Genomic DNA, 13632 nt, shown 5'->3' on the forward strand with positions numbered 1-13632 from the left:
GTTTAGTTTTGGATTTGTTCTTGGCAATCAAGTTTTTCATTGGGCGGCTTTGTAACTCCTCTTTGCTTTCGGAGTTTTGTTACACAAGGAAGTAATGCTAGTGTTTCTGTACTGTATGCTAATGTATGTCTCTTGGGTACAATTGATTGCTGAGAGGGGTTGCTTCCCCCTTTGATTGTCCAGACTCCTGATTAGCATTCTGCAGTACAGAGAATATGAAAGATGTATTTCTTTGTAGCACACCAAGATTGAAATTAAAATTTCAGAATTCAGTTCCCGGCCAAATTACAGCTTAAAGAGTGACAAATTACACAATACAGAGATCATTACTAAAAAAAAACATTAAACAGATACATGAAAGTGAAAATTTATAAATTTTCAGCATTCTGGGAATTGGTCTCTCAGCCACGCTTGACTGGGTCAAAGTTGGCCACTCCAATCACAGCACCAACAATCACAGTAAGCACAACTCCACCAGCCACAATGCTGAGCAAAAAGTTCTTGAGGGATGGAGAAACCCCAGACCCAGCAGCTTCAGCCACTTCTGGGATCACCATCGAAGCTGTCAGCGCAGCCGCTGTGAGTCCCGTGACCGCCTTCTCCTTCAGAGAAACCCTGACTTGAAGCTTCCCACTTGATTTTGTTGCAGCTATTGCCTTTGAGGGTCTCACTGGAAGTGGCTTGAAAAAGGCCTCTGAGGTTGGAACCCTCTTTTGGCTTGCATAAGTTAATGGCATAGCCATTGAGACCGCTGAAGTAGAAGCCATATGTTTCACTCTTGGTTCTCTGCCCTCTCTATGTGAATTTTACAGTGAAATTGAGGGGAAAGGGTTTAGTACGAGTGTTTTTGGCTTGAGAAGGATCGAGTGGGCTTAGATAGAGATGGTGTTGGAGGAAGGAGGGAAATGAGAGGTGGAAATATTTATCATCTTTATCTCTGTCCTACGTGGCAGCTTCTCCGTTCGAAACCGTGGATAACGTTATCTTATTGGTCCAATCACCATCAAGTTTGATAGTTTGTTTGGGCTTCTCGCAGTTGCCCTTATATGCCTGTGAGTGTCTGTGGCTAATAAAAATTTGGTTGTACTTCTAGTTCTGTAGTTGGGTCCAGGCCGATTCATGGTGTGCCCAAGATATGTCATGTTGGGCTGTAACTCATCGAAGAGAGATTGGGTGGAGCACAATCTTCATTCTTTTTTATATTGGACATTTGGACTAGTTCGTGCTTAGGCCTTAGATACTTCAATTTTCGAACTGATTGTTATATTTTAGTTTTAGTTTTAATTTTGCACATTCAGAACTCAATTTTTGTACTTGTAGCACAGTGGAATTTTGGGACAAAAGAGCACTCATGTTAAACTCTAGGTGTTGAGGCAACCTACCCTTATTAAGGCAAATGATTTTACCTTTTCGCCCTAATAAACTCTTCCTGACAACCATTACAAAAGTAGGACCTCACAAAACACTGGTATTGTATTGACTCAGCCTTGCTGTTTTAAGGGCAGCAAATGTCGTCACGATAGGTCTCAAATTCAAGAGAAATGCTAGGAATACCAATTTTGGTACAATTTTATGCCACAACTTGCCACATAGCGAGTTGTGATTGGTAAGAATGTGTTAGTGACACACTCTTACCAATTACAACACGTCATGTGATGAGTTGTGACACAAAATTATGCCAAAATTAGTGTCCCTAGCATTTCTTCCAATTCAATTTACAACACTTTCCACTCGGCTGACAAAATATAGTTAATTGTTGGGGGCGACTATGTATTATTATTGAGAGAATAAACTCTGCCTTAGAACTTGTGGTAATAATAATTCAATTGATGAACATGAACTCACCCAAAACTTGTACAATAATTTTTATTTTTATTTTTGAGAAACACAACAATCATGTTTTTTCAACAAATCATAATCACACTAGCGCCGCTCATTTTCCTTGTCTCTGGCCAGAGAACATTGCACTTTTTATTCATTTTACAGGTAAGAACTGGGATCCAGCTTGAATCATCATTCTTCTCATCACTCTTCCTTTAGATGAACTACAAATCCTGCTCTTTGCTTTGCACATGCTCTCTTAACAAAGAGACGAAACATTTAAAATTAGTCACAAGTCAATTGATCCAAAACTGTTAGTGATGGCAGTTTAATTAAGACAACCTCATGAACAAAAATTAAGTGATTTTAACCTTTAAAATGTAATCAGCATGAGTGTAACAAAATTTGGGAGTCTACCCCTTGTGCATTAAGTGGATCATTAAGAGTGAAAGGAACATTTGGACTACTATAGTGGTTGAATTTACTTTGGTCTTGATTAAGTCTTATTCCTCAGATCTCTGTATGATTGGATGTCTACCTTAGGCAGAATTCATTTCACATCCTTTATACAATTTATTTGATCTCCAAAACACTAGATTGTAATATTTTGGTTGTTCTAGAAAACTTCTTGTGAACTAGAGCATTTTTCTCTTTCTTAACAAAATAGTTTACTTGCCAAAGAAGAAAAGAAAACGAAAAAAACCATTTGACCATCAATTGCTACAAAATCCTTTTGATATCAGAAATTTTGAACCTTCTGAGTTAGTAATATAAGAGAAGAACTACACGTACTTGCAGCAGAGGAGTATTTTAGCACAATGAAGAGAATTCGTCACCGCTAAGGTTGAAATGCTGGAGGTGCTGACCCAACATATCTGAGATGAACTTCTTGAGGCAGCAGATGATATTTTATACTAAGTTCTTGGAAAATTTTCTTCAGCTCTAAGACTAGTTCCGATCTCCGGCTGTTTCTGTCTCCAGCGTTCTGAAAGTTTATGGTGTGTGTAATATACAGACCCATTTTCATCTTGTTCACATCCTCAATCTCCTTAACCTGTATATTGTGGCCAGGACGCCAGTGTTGAGGCTTACTCTCCAAGTACCTAAAGATTTTGGAGAAGACCATCTCTATTAAACGAAGTATTTTATGATCCCAAATAATGGAAATAATGGGAATATGACTCAGAAATTTAGCAGTGTGACAGTACCTGGAAAACATTAGTTCATCATTATGTTTACCAAGATCAACAAATCTATGTTTGTTAAACCTATGTGTTCATCATTAGTTTCACCATAAGTAAAAAAGTTCAATTGTACATTTGACTATTTTTTAGTACTGTTGTCTCTTTTGATGTAATCTTCTTTAGATATACCCAACTCTGTAAGGTCTAACAGAACATTATTTGGCTCTATGCATCCAGCACAGACGGTAAGTTTGTTGCTTTTCTTGCATAAAGCCAAAAGAGATCAAATTCTTGCTATATGCTCAGTTGCAAACTCCAGAACAGAAGTCAACAGAGGCCACTCATTTCCACATTCAAAACCCCACAACATAAGTGCATTAAACAATCATAGTCATGAAGAGGCTAATAAATATTGACACTTAATTTTCAAATACTGGCAACTGATAATTAAGAACCATGGTAAGTTCACATACGTTTTTATTCTTGCTTTTAAAGCTCCAATACTCTCTATTGAAGTAGAAACATCAACAGCAAATTCCACAGAATCACTCATTTCCGGGCTCCTGTAAAAGTTGCTGATGGGCTTTGTCAAAAGAACTGAATTTGGATAGAATATTTTCTCATTGTCATATCTCAAGAATACTGTCGTCAGAATGTTCATCTCTTCAACAGTCATCTGTGAGGTATCAACATGTCAAGCAAAGTGATAAAGATCTAATAAAATTAATGTATTCTTAGGATTAGGGAGTTACCTGAACTCCGTCAATAACACAACGGTCCCCTACATCAAATGGATGCATCACAAATACAAATATGATGGCTTCAAACACAGTCTTGGCAGTGTTACCAAACATAAACGCCACTAGTAGAAGTTGAGATGTAATGAAAACTAGTATCTGAGTAGTTAAAAATCCCATCAAAAGTAAACACACTATAATGTCCACAACAAGCACAAGCACTGAAACAAGCTTGTTCAGCTCCTCTACGGCTGTTTTGGTATCATTTAGGGAATGTACCAGTGATTTGCGTTCAAGGTAAACTTTCACCTGCAAACAAGAAAGAGGTTACAAGAATATGATTGGAAATTTCAACCATGAAAGTTTCATTTTCATAACTGTGAAACTGATATCTCTAGGCTCCTATGCCTATGTTAACTGTGTGTTTAAGCTAAGGTTGTGTTGAAGAGGGTTTCTACTTTATAGATTTAGAACCACAAAGTATGTGAAAAGTTGATGTCACAAATACTTAAATAGTTTTTAAGTGTATCTTGTGTGGTAGAACATAATGGTGTTGGGGGGTATTATATATGTAACATTTGTACACAGCTCCAAGAAATATTATTGGCCTTCAAATAGCCATAACAAAGTTGAATGAGAAGGAAAATCATGACATGAAGATACCACACTTGAGTACAATTCTTTAAAAATAAAAAAAGGGATAATAGGAAGGGGTCATGGATGGGACAGGAAAATAATTTGCTAGAGAACTTACCAACCAGTTCTTCAAAGATTTTCTCTTGATCTTTCCACTTTCTACTGCTCCTTCAAACAGCGGAAACACATTGTCCACCTCCTCCTTTTTCATGAAGCGCAAGAGGTCCTCCTCTTCCATGTACCTGAAGTCCAAAATTCACAGTGGGGAGATAATTAAGAAAAAAATTATATTAGTAAATAAATCGGAGAAAGGTGTTTTTCTCACCTGCTACCAGGCTTTGCAACATTATGAAATATCCGATAAGCAGCAGCCTTTGCTTCCCACTCACTCGTAATTTCCTCATCTTTCTGCTCGCCATCATCAGTATCATAACTGTCCAGTGTGTTAGATATGGTAGACAGTCCAGAATCCCTTATCACATTAACCAACCCTTTCATGGTCCAAGCAGAAATTTTCTCTTGCTTCATTTTTTTGAGCTTGTCCACATCAATTACCTCTTCTTTTGCATCAGTTTTTTCTTTCAAATTCGTGAAACTCAAATGACCCGTACTTGCTGTGCTCCCAATTTTTTCCGCCATCTCCATCAACGGAGGCCCGGAAAGGGTTCTAAGAACATACTGATGAAAGATTGATTCCTGAATCCGGTCAAAGAATCTTGTGCACTGGAAAGAAGAAGCCAGTAACTTCACCAAAAGATTCTTCACAAGCCATATAGCTGTCCCAATAAAACAACCAGCAAGAGCCCTTGTAATATAATTTAGGATCCGAGAAGTTCTGTTCGTTCTGTTTGCTCCCCTATCGAATAACAACCCCCATGCTAGAAGAATCAAACCCAACCAAATAAAAACCTGAACACTCTTTTTCAGCCCATACACGAAGTACAAGACCTTCTTCTTAAGCAGAAAGTTCAGTTCAATCAAGAAAACCAGAACATTTATGAACCATTCAGTGACCAATCTACCACAGAAGATTACCAACACCAATACACTCCATTTCCACAGATGCAAACTCCAAATCACAGCGTTTTGCAACTTATGAAAAATTAAGCTAGCAATCAGAACCCCCATAATACAAACAAAAGCAATCCACTCAACCAAGGCCATTTTTTTAAACTTCTTACTATTTATTTCATACACTTTAAGATTGGCTGTCTTGTACACTTCCTCATCATCTTCTTCCTCTCCTGTTCCAATCAAAGGCGTTCTTGGTGTGATCGGTGCTGATTTCAAGTTCTCACGTGGAGTACCAACACTGACTCTGTGACTTGGGGAAGCCACACTAGGTGAATTCCTATTAGAGGTACTTGTATTTGTATTCCCCAACTTGGTTTTCTCTGCAGCCAAATATTCTTCACCACCATAAGAGGGTTCCACAAACCTCGACTTGGGTTTTGAGAAGGCTGACCTTGCAAGTGATTTTCGTCTTGTTAAGGCCTCATTTGGGATCTTTGGAGGCTTATTGGCAGTTGGACTTGGTGCTGGAGAAGGAGAGCTCGAAAATGTGGACATTTGGACTCTGCTCTCGAGGTTCTCAAGCTCTATATGCTCAAGATTTTGATTTTTAACCGATTTAGGCGAAGACCCAAATTGGGAATTCATTGAAAAAGAGCAGGGGCGTAGCCAGGAATAAAAACATGGGGGGGCCGGGTTATAACATAAATGTACCAAATATAATTCTTAAGCCTATTGGATACAAAATTATCAATTTTCATATATCATCATATACTTGAACATGTTGAGAATTCAACTGAAATTCTAAACCTGTGAGAAACAAAAAAAAAAATAGAGAAAACAAAATGCCAAAAGAAAAACAATCACACGCACAAGACAGTATTTACGTGGTTCGGCAATTTGCCTACGTCCACGGAGTTGCAGGGATTTCACTATTATCAAAAAAAAATTACAATGTGCGTTTTCAATACAACTTTAATTAATAATAACCCTTAAAAAAAAAAAACAAAAATGATTTAATTAATTTGTCTTTTATGAATGATTTAATTAATTTGCCTTTTATAAAATTAATTCTATACATTAATTACACGCTCTTAATCAAACTTATATTCACGGGATAAGAAAATAAAAGAAAATTCTATTATTCTAGCCATACTATTTTTTATTTTTATGGGTTAAAAATTTCATAGTTTATTTTTGCTATAAATAAGTACTTTTTTTTTTCTTTTTTTAGAGAACATGTGGGCACTAATATATTTTTCAGAGAATCAGTTTAAAATTTTGCAATATAGTGACTATGCGCCTGATCCCTTTCTCTTTTCAATCTATGTACATATTCTTTTGAAACACCTTATTTTATTTGTTGGTGTTTTGGTTACTTTATAAACAAAAATAATAATATTCACCAAATACCAACACACCGAATCGCTAACCAACAAAAAAAAAAAAAAAAAAAAAAAAATGAAAAAGAGTATGAACCAGTTTCATTGACTGACGGGCCTTTTGAATTGGAATCTTCACTACCCCGAATCTGTAAAACGACCTCGTTTGTTCCTTTCTTCTCTGCCCCCACGCGTTTTCCTCTTTCCATGGAGAGCTCTCCCTGCCACTTTTCCGAGCTTTACTTTTGGAATTTCATTCACTCTGCTTGTAGAACAAACTCTTACAAGCAAAAACACACACACACACACACTGAGAAAGAAAGAGAGTAGGACAAGAGGTTCAAAACCAGGAATAGCTAAAATGGTTGTTTGGTTAGCAGGAAAGTTTTTTTTTTTTTTTTTTTAAAAGAAAAGAATAAACTTCTTTATGGTTTCCGAGAATCAAAAAGGCACAAAGCAAAGACTATTTTTTTTTTTTTTTTGTATGTGTGCGCTTTCATAAAGACACAATGCTCGATGATAAGAGGGTTTAGGGTTTAGGCCATGTTTCAGGCTCTTAGGTGTTTGTCTGTTTTTTGTTTTTTTGTTTTTTTGTTTTTTTTTGAGAAACAAGTGTTTGTTTGTTAAAATGCAGCAAAAGTGTTTGAATAATAATAGTAAGAACTTTTGGTTTTAGGTCTGAATCTGAAATGAGAATAATTGACAGAAACGAAGACAAGAAGTCAGAGACAGCGAAGTGGAATCAAAGATTTTTTCAGAGTTGTAGGTGGTTATTGTCTTCCCGGGTAAGAGTATTTAAATAATATCTCACCACTACAACCAACAAATAACGTGTACTTTTATTAATCGTTGACAGAAAAAGAAAAAGCTAACTTGTACTTCCAAATAATCCTTCAATTTTTCCTCAAAAAAAAAAAAAAAAAAATCCCTCAATTATATTCCTCTTGTTTTAAGTTGAATTATTTTTTTATATTTCATTTGAGGATTGATTGAAAGGCTTAAATTGATATGATTTTAAAGTTCTGAGGTTTAATTGATAATTAACTACATTATAGTAGGATTTAATTTGTTACCAACATAATTTTAATATTTAATTATAAAAATTTAAATTATAGGGTTTAGTTAGAAAACACCCCTAAAATAAAAGATTTAGGATGTAGTTATTGATGATACACGAAAATCAATACGCTGAAATGCTTTGGGTTATGGTGATAATTGTCAGTCTTGAAAAGAAAGAAGGAATTGTCAAAGGTGACCGATGTGACTCGGCCAAGGACTTTTCGATGGTTAAGTCAATTTTCTCTCTAGAACACAATGATGGAAAATAGTGAATGGTTAGAACTTACCTTGAGTAAATGAGATTTGTTCCTTTTATAGAGAGTTAGTAGTAGGTCTACTTGTTTGAATCCACTATCATTGTGGATGACATGGGCGGTTAACGGGGAAAATAGGATATGTGGAATGAAGTCTGAGGAGTCCTTTCCACGTAGTAAAAGCAATGTGTCGAGGCATGATTATGTGAAACTTTTGGAGAATTCTTCGTAAGATTTATCGAGTATAATTCAGTTGTCTATGCCTATACATATACTCGTTCATATATTCTAATCGTCCATGAAGGAATTCCAGACTGGATCATTTCGTTGTTAAAGGACAAGTGTTGTTTCACCGTCATTCTTAGATTGCTTTCTTTGGACGTGATATGGTCATGGATGACATCCAAGGACGGTTTAACCTTTGTTGAGGACCAAAATTTCACAAGAAAGCCCATTCCATCAAAGGTAAAGAAAGACCATGGGTCTTATTAAAAGAAGACCCAATTCATGAAGCTAAGAAAGACCATGAAGGCCCAAAGTTCCAAAAAGAAGGAAAACTAAAGGTATGTTGAGGGTCAAAAAATGATAACACAAGGCTCAAAGAAATAGCACATTGGGCCAACCCATGGAAAGTAAAATTGAAAAATGGGTTGAGCTCACAAAAGAAAAGGATGGTAGGCCCAAAAGATTTGAACCCAAGATCGATGAAGGGGCAGGTTTTAGAGCCCATGAAACAAAGGGAAGAAAGAAAAAGGCCAAGCCTGCCAAGATTAGAGGACCAAATAGAGTCTAGTAGAAAGAACTGGGCTAGGATCCTAGAAACTACCAAGAGCCCGGGATCCCTGGGACGTGTAGCACAGCCAAAGTGGGATTGAGATAGCTTAAAAGGGGAACTAAAAAGCATAAGAAACGAAGGACAGATATGTCCTTCTCGAGCGCTCAGTGATGCAGCAAAGAACTAGAGGGCTTGGAAAGCAACAACTCATGAGCAAAAGGCTGGTACCTCGGGGAACCCAGAAAGATAAACCATAAGGGGAAGTAGCTGGGAAAACTTTCGACTTGGCAGGGAAGGATTCGGCTCACTTGGGAAAAATGACAAAAAGGAAGGGCAGCCAAATGCTAAGTCTGAAAAGGTAAAGGCGTGGAAGCATTGAAGGAAGAGAGATTGAAGGTCAGCTCTCCAAGGACACCTTAGAATGGAAAGTCAGCAAGAGACTTTTGGGGAAACAGTACCAAAAGAGGGAAACTATGAGAAACAAGGAAAGAATCAGTTGTTAGAAGGGCTGAAACAACAGGGGCTTTGGTACCTAGGGATCCAAGGGGGGGGGGGGGAATCAATGGTATCCCGGAACCTTAAAGTGACACTATAAAAGGGAGAAGCAGCCAACATGAAACAACAGGGGCTTTGGTACCTAGGGATCCAAGGGGGGGGGGGGGAATCAATGGTATCCCGGAACCTTAAAGTGACACTATAAAAGGGAGAAGCAGCCAACTTTGAAGGGGCATTTAGCAAGAGTGAATTAGAATAGAATCATTGAGAAAACTCTGTCAAAAACTCAAAAAAAGTAGTAAAAGAAAGAGGAATATCGCTTTGTATCTCAAAAACAGCCACTATAGAACATACTTGGATTCAAAGGGATTCAAACTTTGCAAGTCTTAGAGGCTTAGATAGCCATCTAAGTCTGCAATTTTTGAGCTTATTTGGACCTTGTAACATGTCTTAGTGAGCACATTGTAATCCACATTTAAGAAAAATAATGAAATATTTCATATCGATTTGAGGATCGTTAACAATTATTTCGTGTGTTTCTTTATTACATTGTTTTCCTTTGCTGCTTTCTTGTTGTTCAATACATATATTCTTGCTTGCTAGTTTTCCTTTTACTCAGCCAAAAGCTGAGTCTTTTTACCGTGGTCCTCACTTCAACTTGGGCATTGGACACATTTAGCCTCCAAAGAAATATATGCCAAAATATGCACACATCAGATATCACTCTCTTCCACAAAAATCCTTCTTACCTAACTATCTTGGAAGGCAATACCCAAACAAAGCCACTTGGACTTGAGTTCCAAATCCCACAAGTCTTGTGTAAAAGCACTAAGTGTCCGTTTGGCCAACGCGTTTGCGTCTAGCGTTACGTTTTCAGCCCACTTTTTTTTTTTTTTTTTTTTTTCACACGCGTTTCAAGCTTTTCCCAGCCGAATTTTCACTGTTTATTACTGTTGCGGCTACTGTTCATTGAACAGTAGCCACAACATGTGACTTTTCAACCCAAATTTCACTGTTTACGGACCCACAATTTTTACTTTTTAGCAACTTTTTCATTAAAAATGGGTCCCACGGTACGATTCACACATTTAAAAATTATTTTGCTACAGTGTTTTCAGTTTTCAGCTATATCCAAACGGACCCTAAGTCTGTAAGAATTGGGGTCAGGATCCTTGTGGCTGAGTCATTCTCATGAAATTCATTTACATATATGTATATGTATTAAAATGTATATCAAAATCTAAGAAACTAACAATTATTTGAAGATATGTGTATTGTATAGTGTGTTCTTATGTAGGACCTATAGAGGTAAGAGAAATGACAAAACTCTATTGCATAATAAGCATAGAGAAAGATCGTGTAGTTCAGAGAACCAGAGATTCTGGGTTCTTACAGGCCTAGTACCCCTGGGAACCACGACAGTATGCCCGGGGTACTAAGTGAAGGAGCTTTTTTAAATGTTTACATAATAAAATATAAGCCTCAAATACTCTATTTCAATCTCTTTCTCATTGTGAATATTATGAATAATTATTTTACTTGTTTCATAAGAGTAAATGGTCATTTTATAACACTAAAACACTTAAATGATATATTATTGCTTAGGAGGAATCGCATTTTGCCTTGAGGAGCTTTATGTGACTTGCGCATAACTTGGTTCATAATCAACCCCCATTTAGCTACGGTGAATCAGGCCCAGTCCATCAAAGCAACAAGTAAAGGGCCCAAGATCCTTGTTTCTACTTGGGCCTGTACTTGGGCCTGTGTGCTAAGAAAAAAGCATCCACACAACCTTCATTGATCCCCATCAAATATATACCAGTAGATTTTTGCCTACTACGTACTCTTTATTTAGGAGTGAGATCCAGTGCAATAGCTAGAACTATTACACAGTACAATCCCTCTCACACCACTTCAACTTTTTCAATTTTTTTTTTAACTCTCTAACTTTTTTACTTTTTCAATTTTTTGAAATGAAAAGATGTCAAATTATATATATCCGTATACTTACTGTACTGTACACACATAGTATTTTACTAACCATATAGTCGCCAAGTTAGCAAAAAATTGATGTGGCCAATTTCTTATAATAGCTAATTTCATTTATATGGTTATTAATTTTTTTTTAAAACAACAATAATATTATAAGAATTTTCAATATATATTTTAAAATGATGTTAACCTAAACCCACAAAATGTGTAAATATAAATTTATAGATAAGAATATTTTAGGAAATTTAAAATTTTGAAATACACATTCAGGGTTATATACTTATATGTATTTCTTGTAATATTGATTCTTTTTTTTTTTTTTTTAAATAGATTGCAATATTGATTCTTATTTCTATGTAATAATCATTCTTGTTAGATGTTAGAGAGAGACTGTTGAATAATAGTACGTGGGACGACTAAAATAAAAGTATATATAGATTTGATTTTATTATGGCCAAACTTTGAACATTAAAGATTAAGGCTATATTTCCCTCAGGAAAAAGAAAAAGGTTTAAGGCTATATAAGAACTTTGTATTTTTATTGACAATTTCCTATATATAAAATATTTGGAAGTCTAGAAAGAAATGGTTTTGAAATGCAGGATTAGTAGTAATATATTATAACTATCTTGGGAAAAAAAAGTTTGAATTAACGTTTGTTTGTTTTTTTTTTCCATTTTCCATTATATTTTTTTAATCTCACTTTTTTAGATATAATATAATTATATTTTATTAACTTTCAATAAACAAATAAATATGCTTTGAAAATGATAATAAAAATAATCAGTGGAATGGTCCAGGCTTGAGTAGTTGAAATGTTTCTCAAAAAAACAAAAAGTAGTTGAAATAGCTGGTGTGCTGGAGACTGACATTTGTGAGGTTGCAGACCATGTGTTAAGCGTTTATTAAAATGATTTGAGAATGCATGTATGTACATGATTAGAACACCGATGATATCATGAATCCTTCAAGGAACTTGCTTTTGAAAATTGCAAGTGGTATTCTCTTGTGCTATATATATATATATATATATATATCAAGTTGGATAAACATGTGGATATAAATGAAATAATCTCCTTATCATAGAGCTGAGTTGTCCTGTCTATAATTATTTTCTTTTTAATTCTTGAGTAAACTTTTGAATTTGTTCTCCACTTCTACAATGTGCAATTTTGAGGTGGACTATCTATTCCGCAAGTAAAAAGAATAGATTATGCATAAAATACAAATTATAAAGATAATAAAATTTAGAGACACGAAATAAGTCATGGTGGTTCCAGTGTGGTTACTAAGAAACTTAAATTATACATAAATTAATAAAGAAATAAATTAAATATATCAACGTCACCAAAAAAAAAAAAAAAATCACACAAATATATAAAGTATTATAATTTCTTTCTACGAATAGAGAGTAAAATTTTTTTGGATAAGAAATAAAGTGATAATTAAGACTACTGAAATGAGAGTAATAAAGTGAGAAAAACTCTAAAATGATAATACAAAAGAGAAATATGGAGAGAGAGAGAGAGAGAGAGAGATGATATATATTACAATTGCAAGCCGAGTCGCTAAGGAGAGCAAAATTGTTGAGACTGTAAAGCCAAAGAGAGCATAACTATAGATATTTCTAAAAAGAACTCACAACCATAATATTTATCTTTGCAATATTTTTAAAGGAAAAATAAAATTAGAGTTTATTTATATATAATGGGTTGAATGAGTTACAAATTTAAATAATTAGAGATTTTCATTTTTATTATTTTTTTTTAAATAGGCTTTTTGTTGAATAATTTGTTAACTTATTTTTGTTTGAATTATTTTTGTTGCGATTCGGGCTAATTTTTATTATTGTTATTTATGCTTTTTTTTTTAAAGGGGTTAAGGATTATGATTGGGAGGTCAGAATTAGTTTTGAAGTAATGCTACATCCACAATATTTTCATAACAAATCTTATATGATAAGCTATTGTGGGGTCCGTGGGCCTGATAGCCTCAGTCCTTCATATAGCAGGCCCAAGGCCCATGCCGAGGAGAGCAAGCTATTTCTAAGGCGAAAGGGGGGAAGCCTATTCTCTTGAATCCACGCCGAGGACACCTTGTTCTCGGCCTGACAAGATTGATTCCGGGGAGTGGCTAACCCCAAGGTAAGCTGTCACTCTCGCATTTAATGCACTCAACTAACCCCCCTGGCCGCATTAATGGAGAGGTAACCCCTTGGCAGGATAACGTTGGTCAGAGTGAGCCACTTGAGTATTGATAAAGCTTCTGATGGGATGGACGACCAGA

At 35.5% G+C, this 13632-nt stretch overlaps 2 protein-coding genes across 2 annotated transcripts; both read right to left on the reverse strand.

The window, feature by feature from the left end:
• Nucleotides 1-248: 248 nt before the first annotated feature.
• Nucleotides 249-911, reverse strand: LOC112023539 (uncharacterized). The gene has a single exon (XM_024056150.2). It carries the CDS (start codon nucleotides 765-767, stop codon nucleotides 402-404), a length of 366 nt encoding a protein of 121 aa, XP_023911918.1. The 5' UTR covers nucleotides 768-911; the 3' UTR covers nucleotides 249-401.
• Nucleotides 912-1795: 884 nt separating this feature from the next.
• On the reverse strand, nucleotides 1796-6834 carry LOC112023488 (mechanosensitive ion channel protein 10). Its single transcript, XM_024056086.2, has 6 exons — nucleotides 4704-6834; nucleotides 4497-4620; nucleotides 3758-4051; nucleotides 3479-3681; nucleotides 2614-2924; nucleotides 1796-2079 (listed from the first exon to the last, which is right to left on the reverse strand). Exons 1-5 carry the CDS (start codon nucleotides 6035-6037, stop codon nucleotides 2660-2662), a joined length of 2220 nt encoding a protein of 739 aa, XP_023911854.2. The 5' UTR covers nucleotides 6038-6834; the 3' UTR covers nucleotides 1796-2079; nucleotides 2614-2659.
• Between the last annotated feature and the right edge of the window lie 6798 nt (nucleotides 6835-13632).

The sequence above is a fragment of the Quercus suber genome, unplaced genomic scaffold, assembly GCF_002906115.3.
Source record: "Quercus suber isolate HL8 unplaced genomic scaffold, Cork oak 2.0 scaffold_96, whole genome shotgun sequence".
Lineage (NCBI taxonomy): Eukaryota > Viridiplantae > Streptophyta > Magnoliopsida > Fagales > Fagaceae > Quercus > Quercus suber.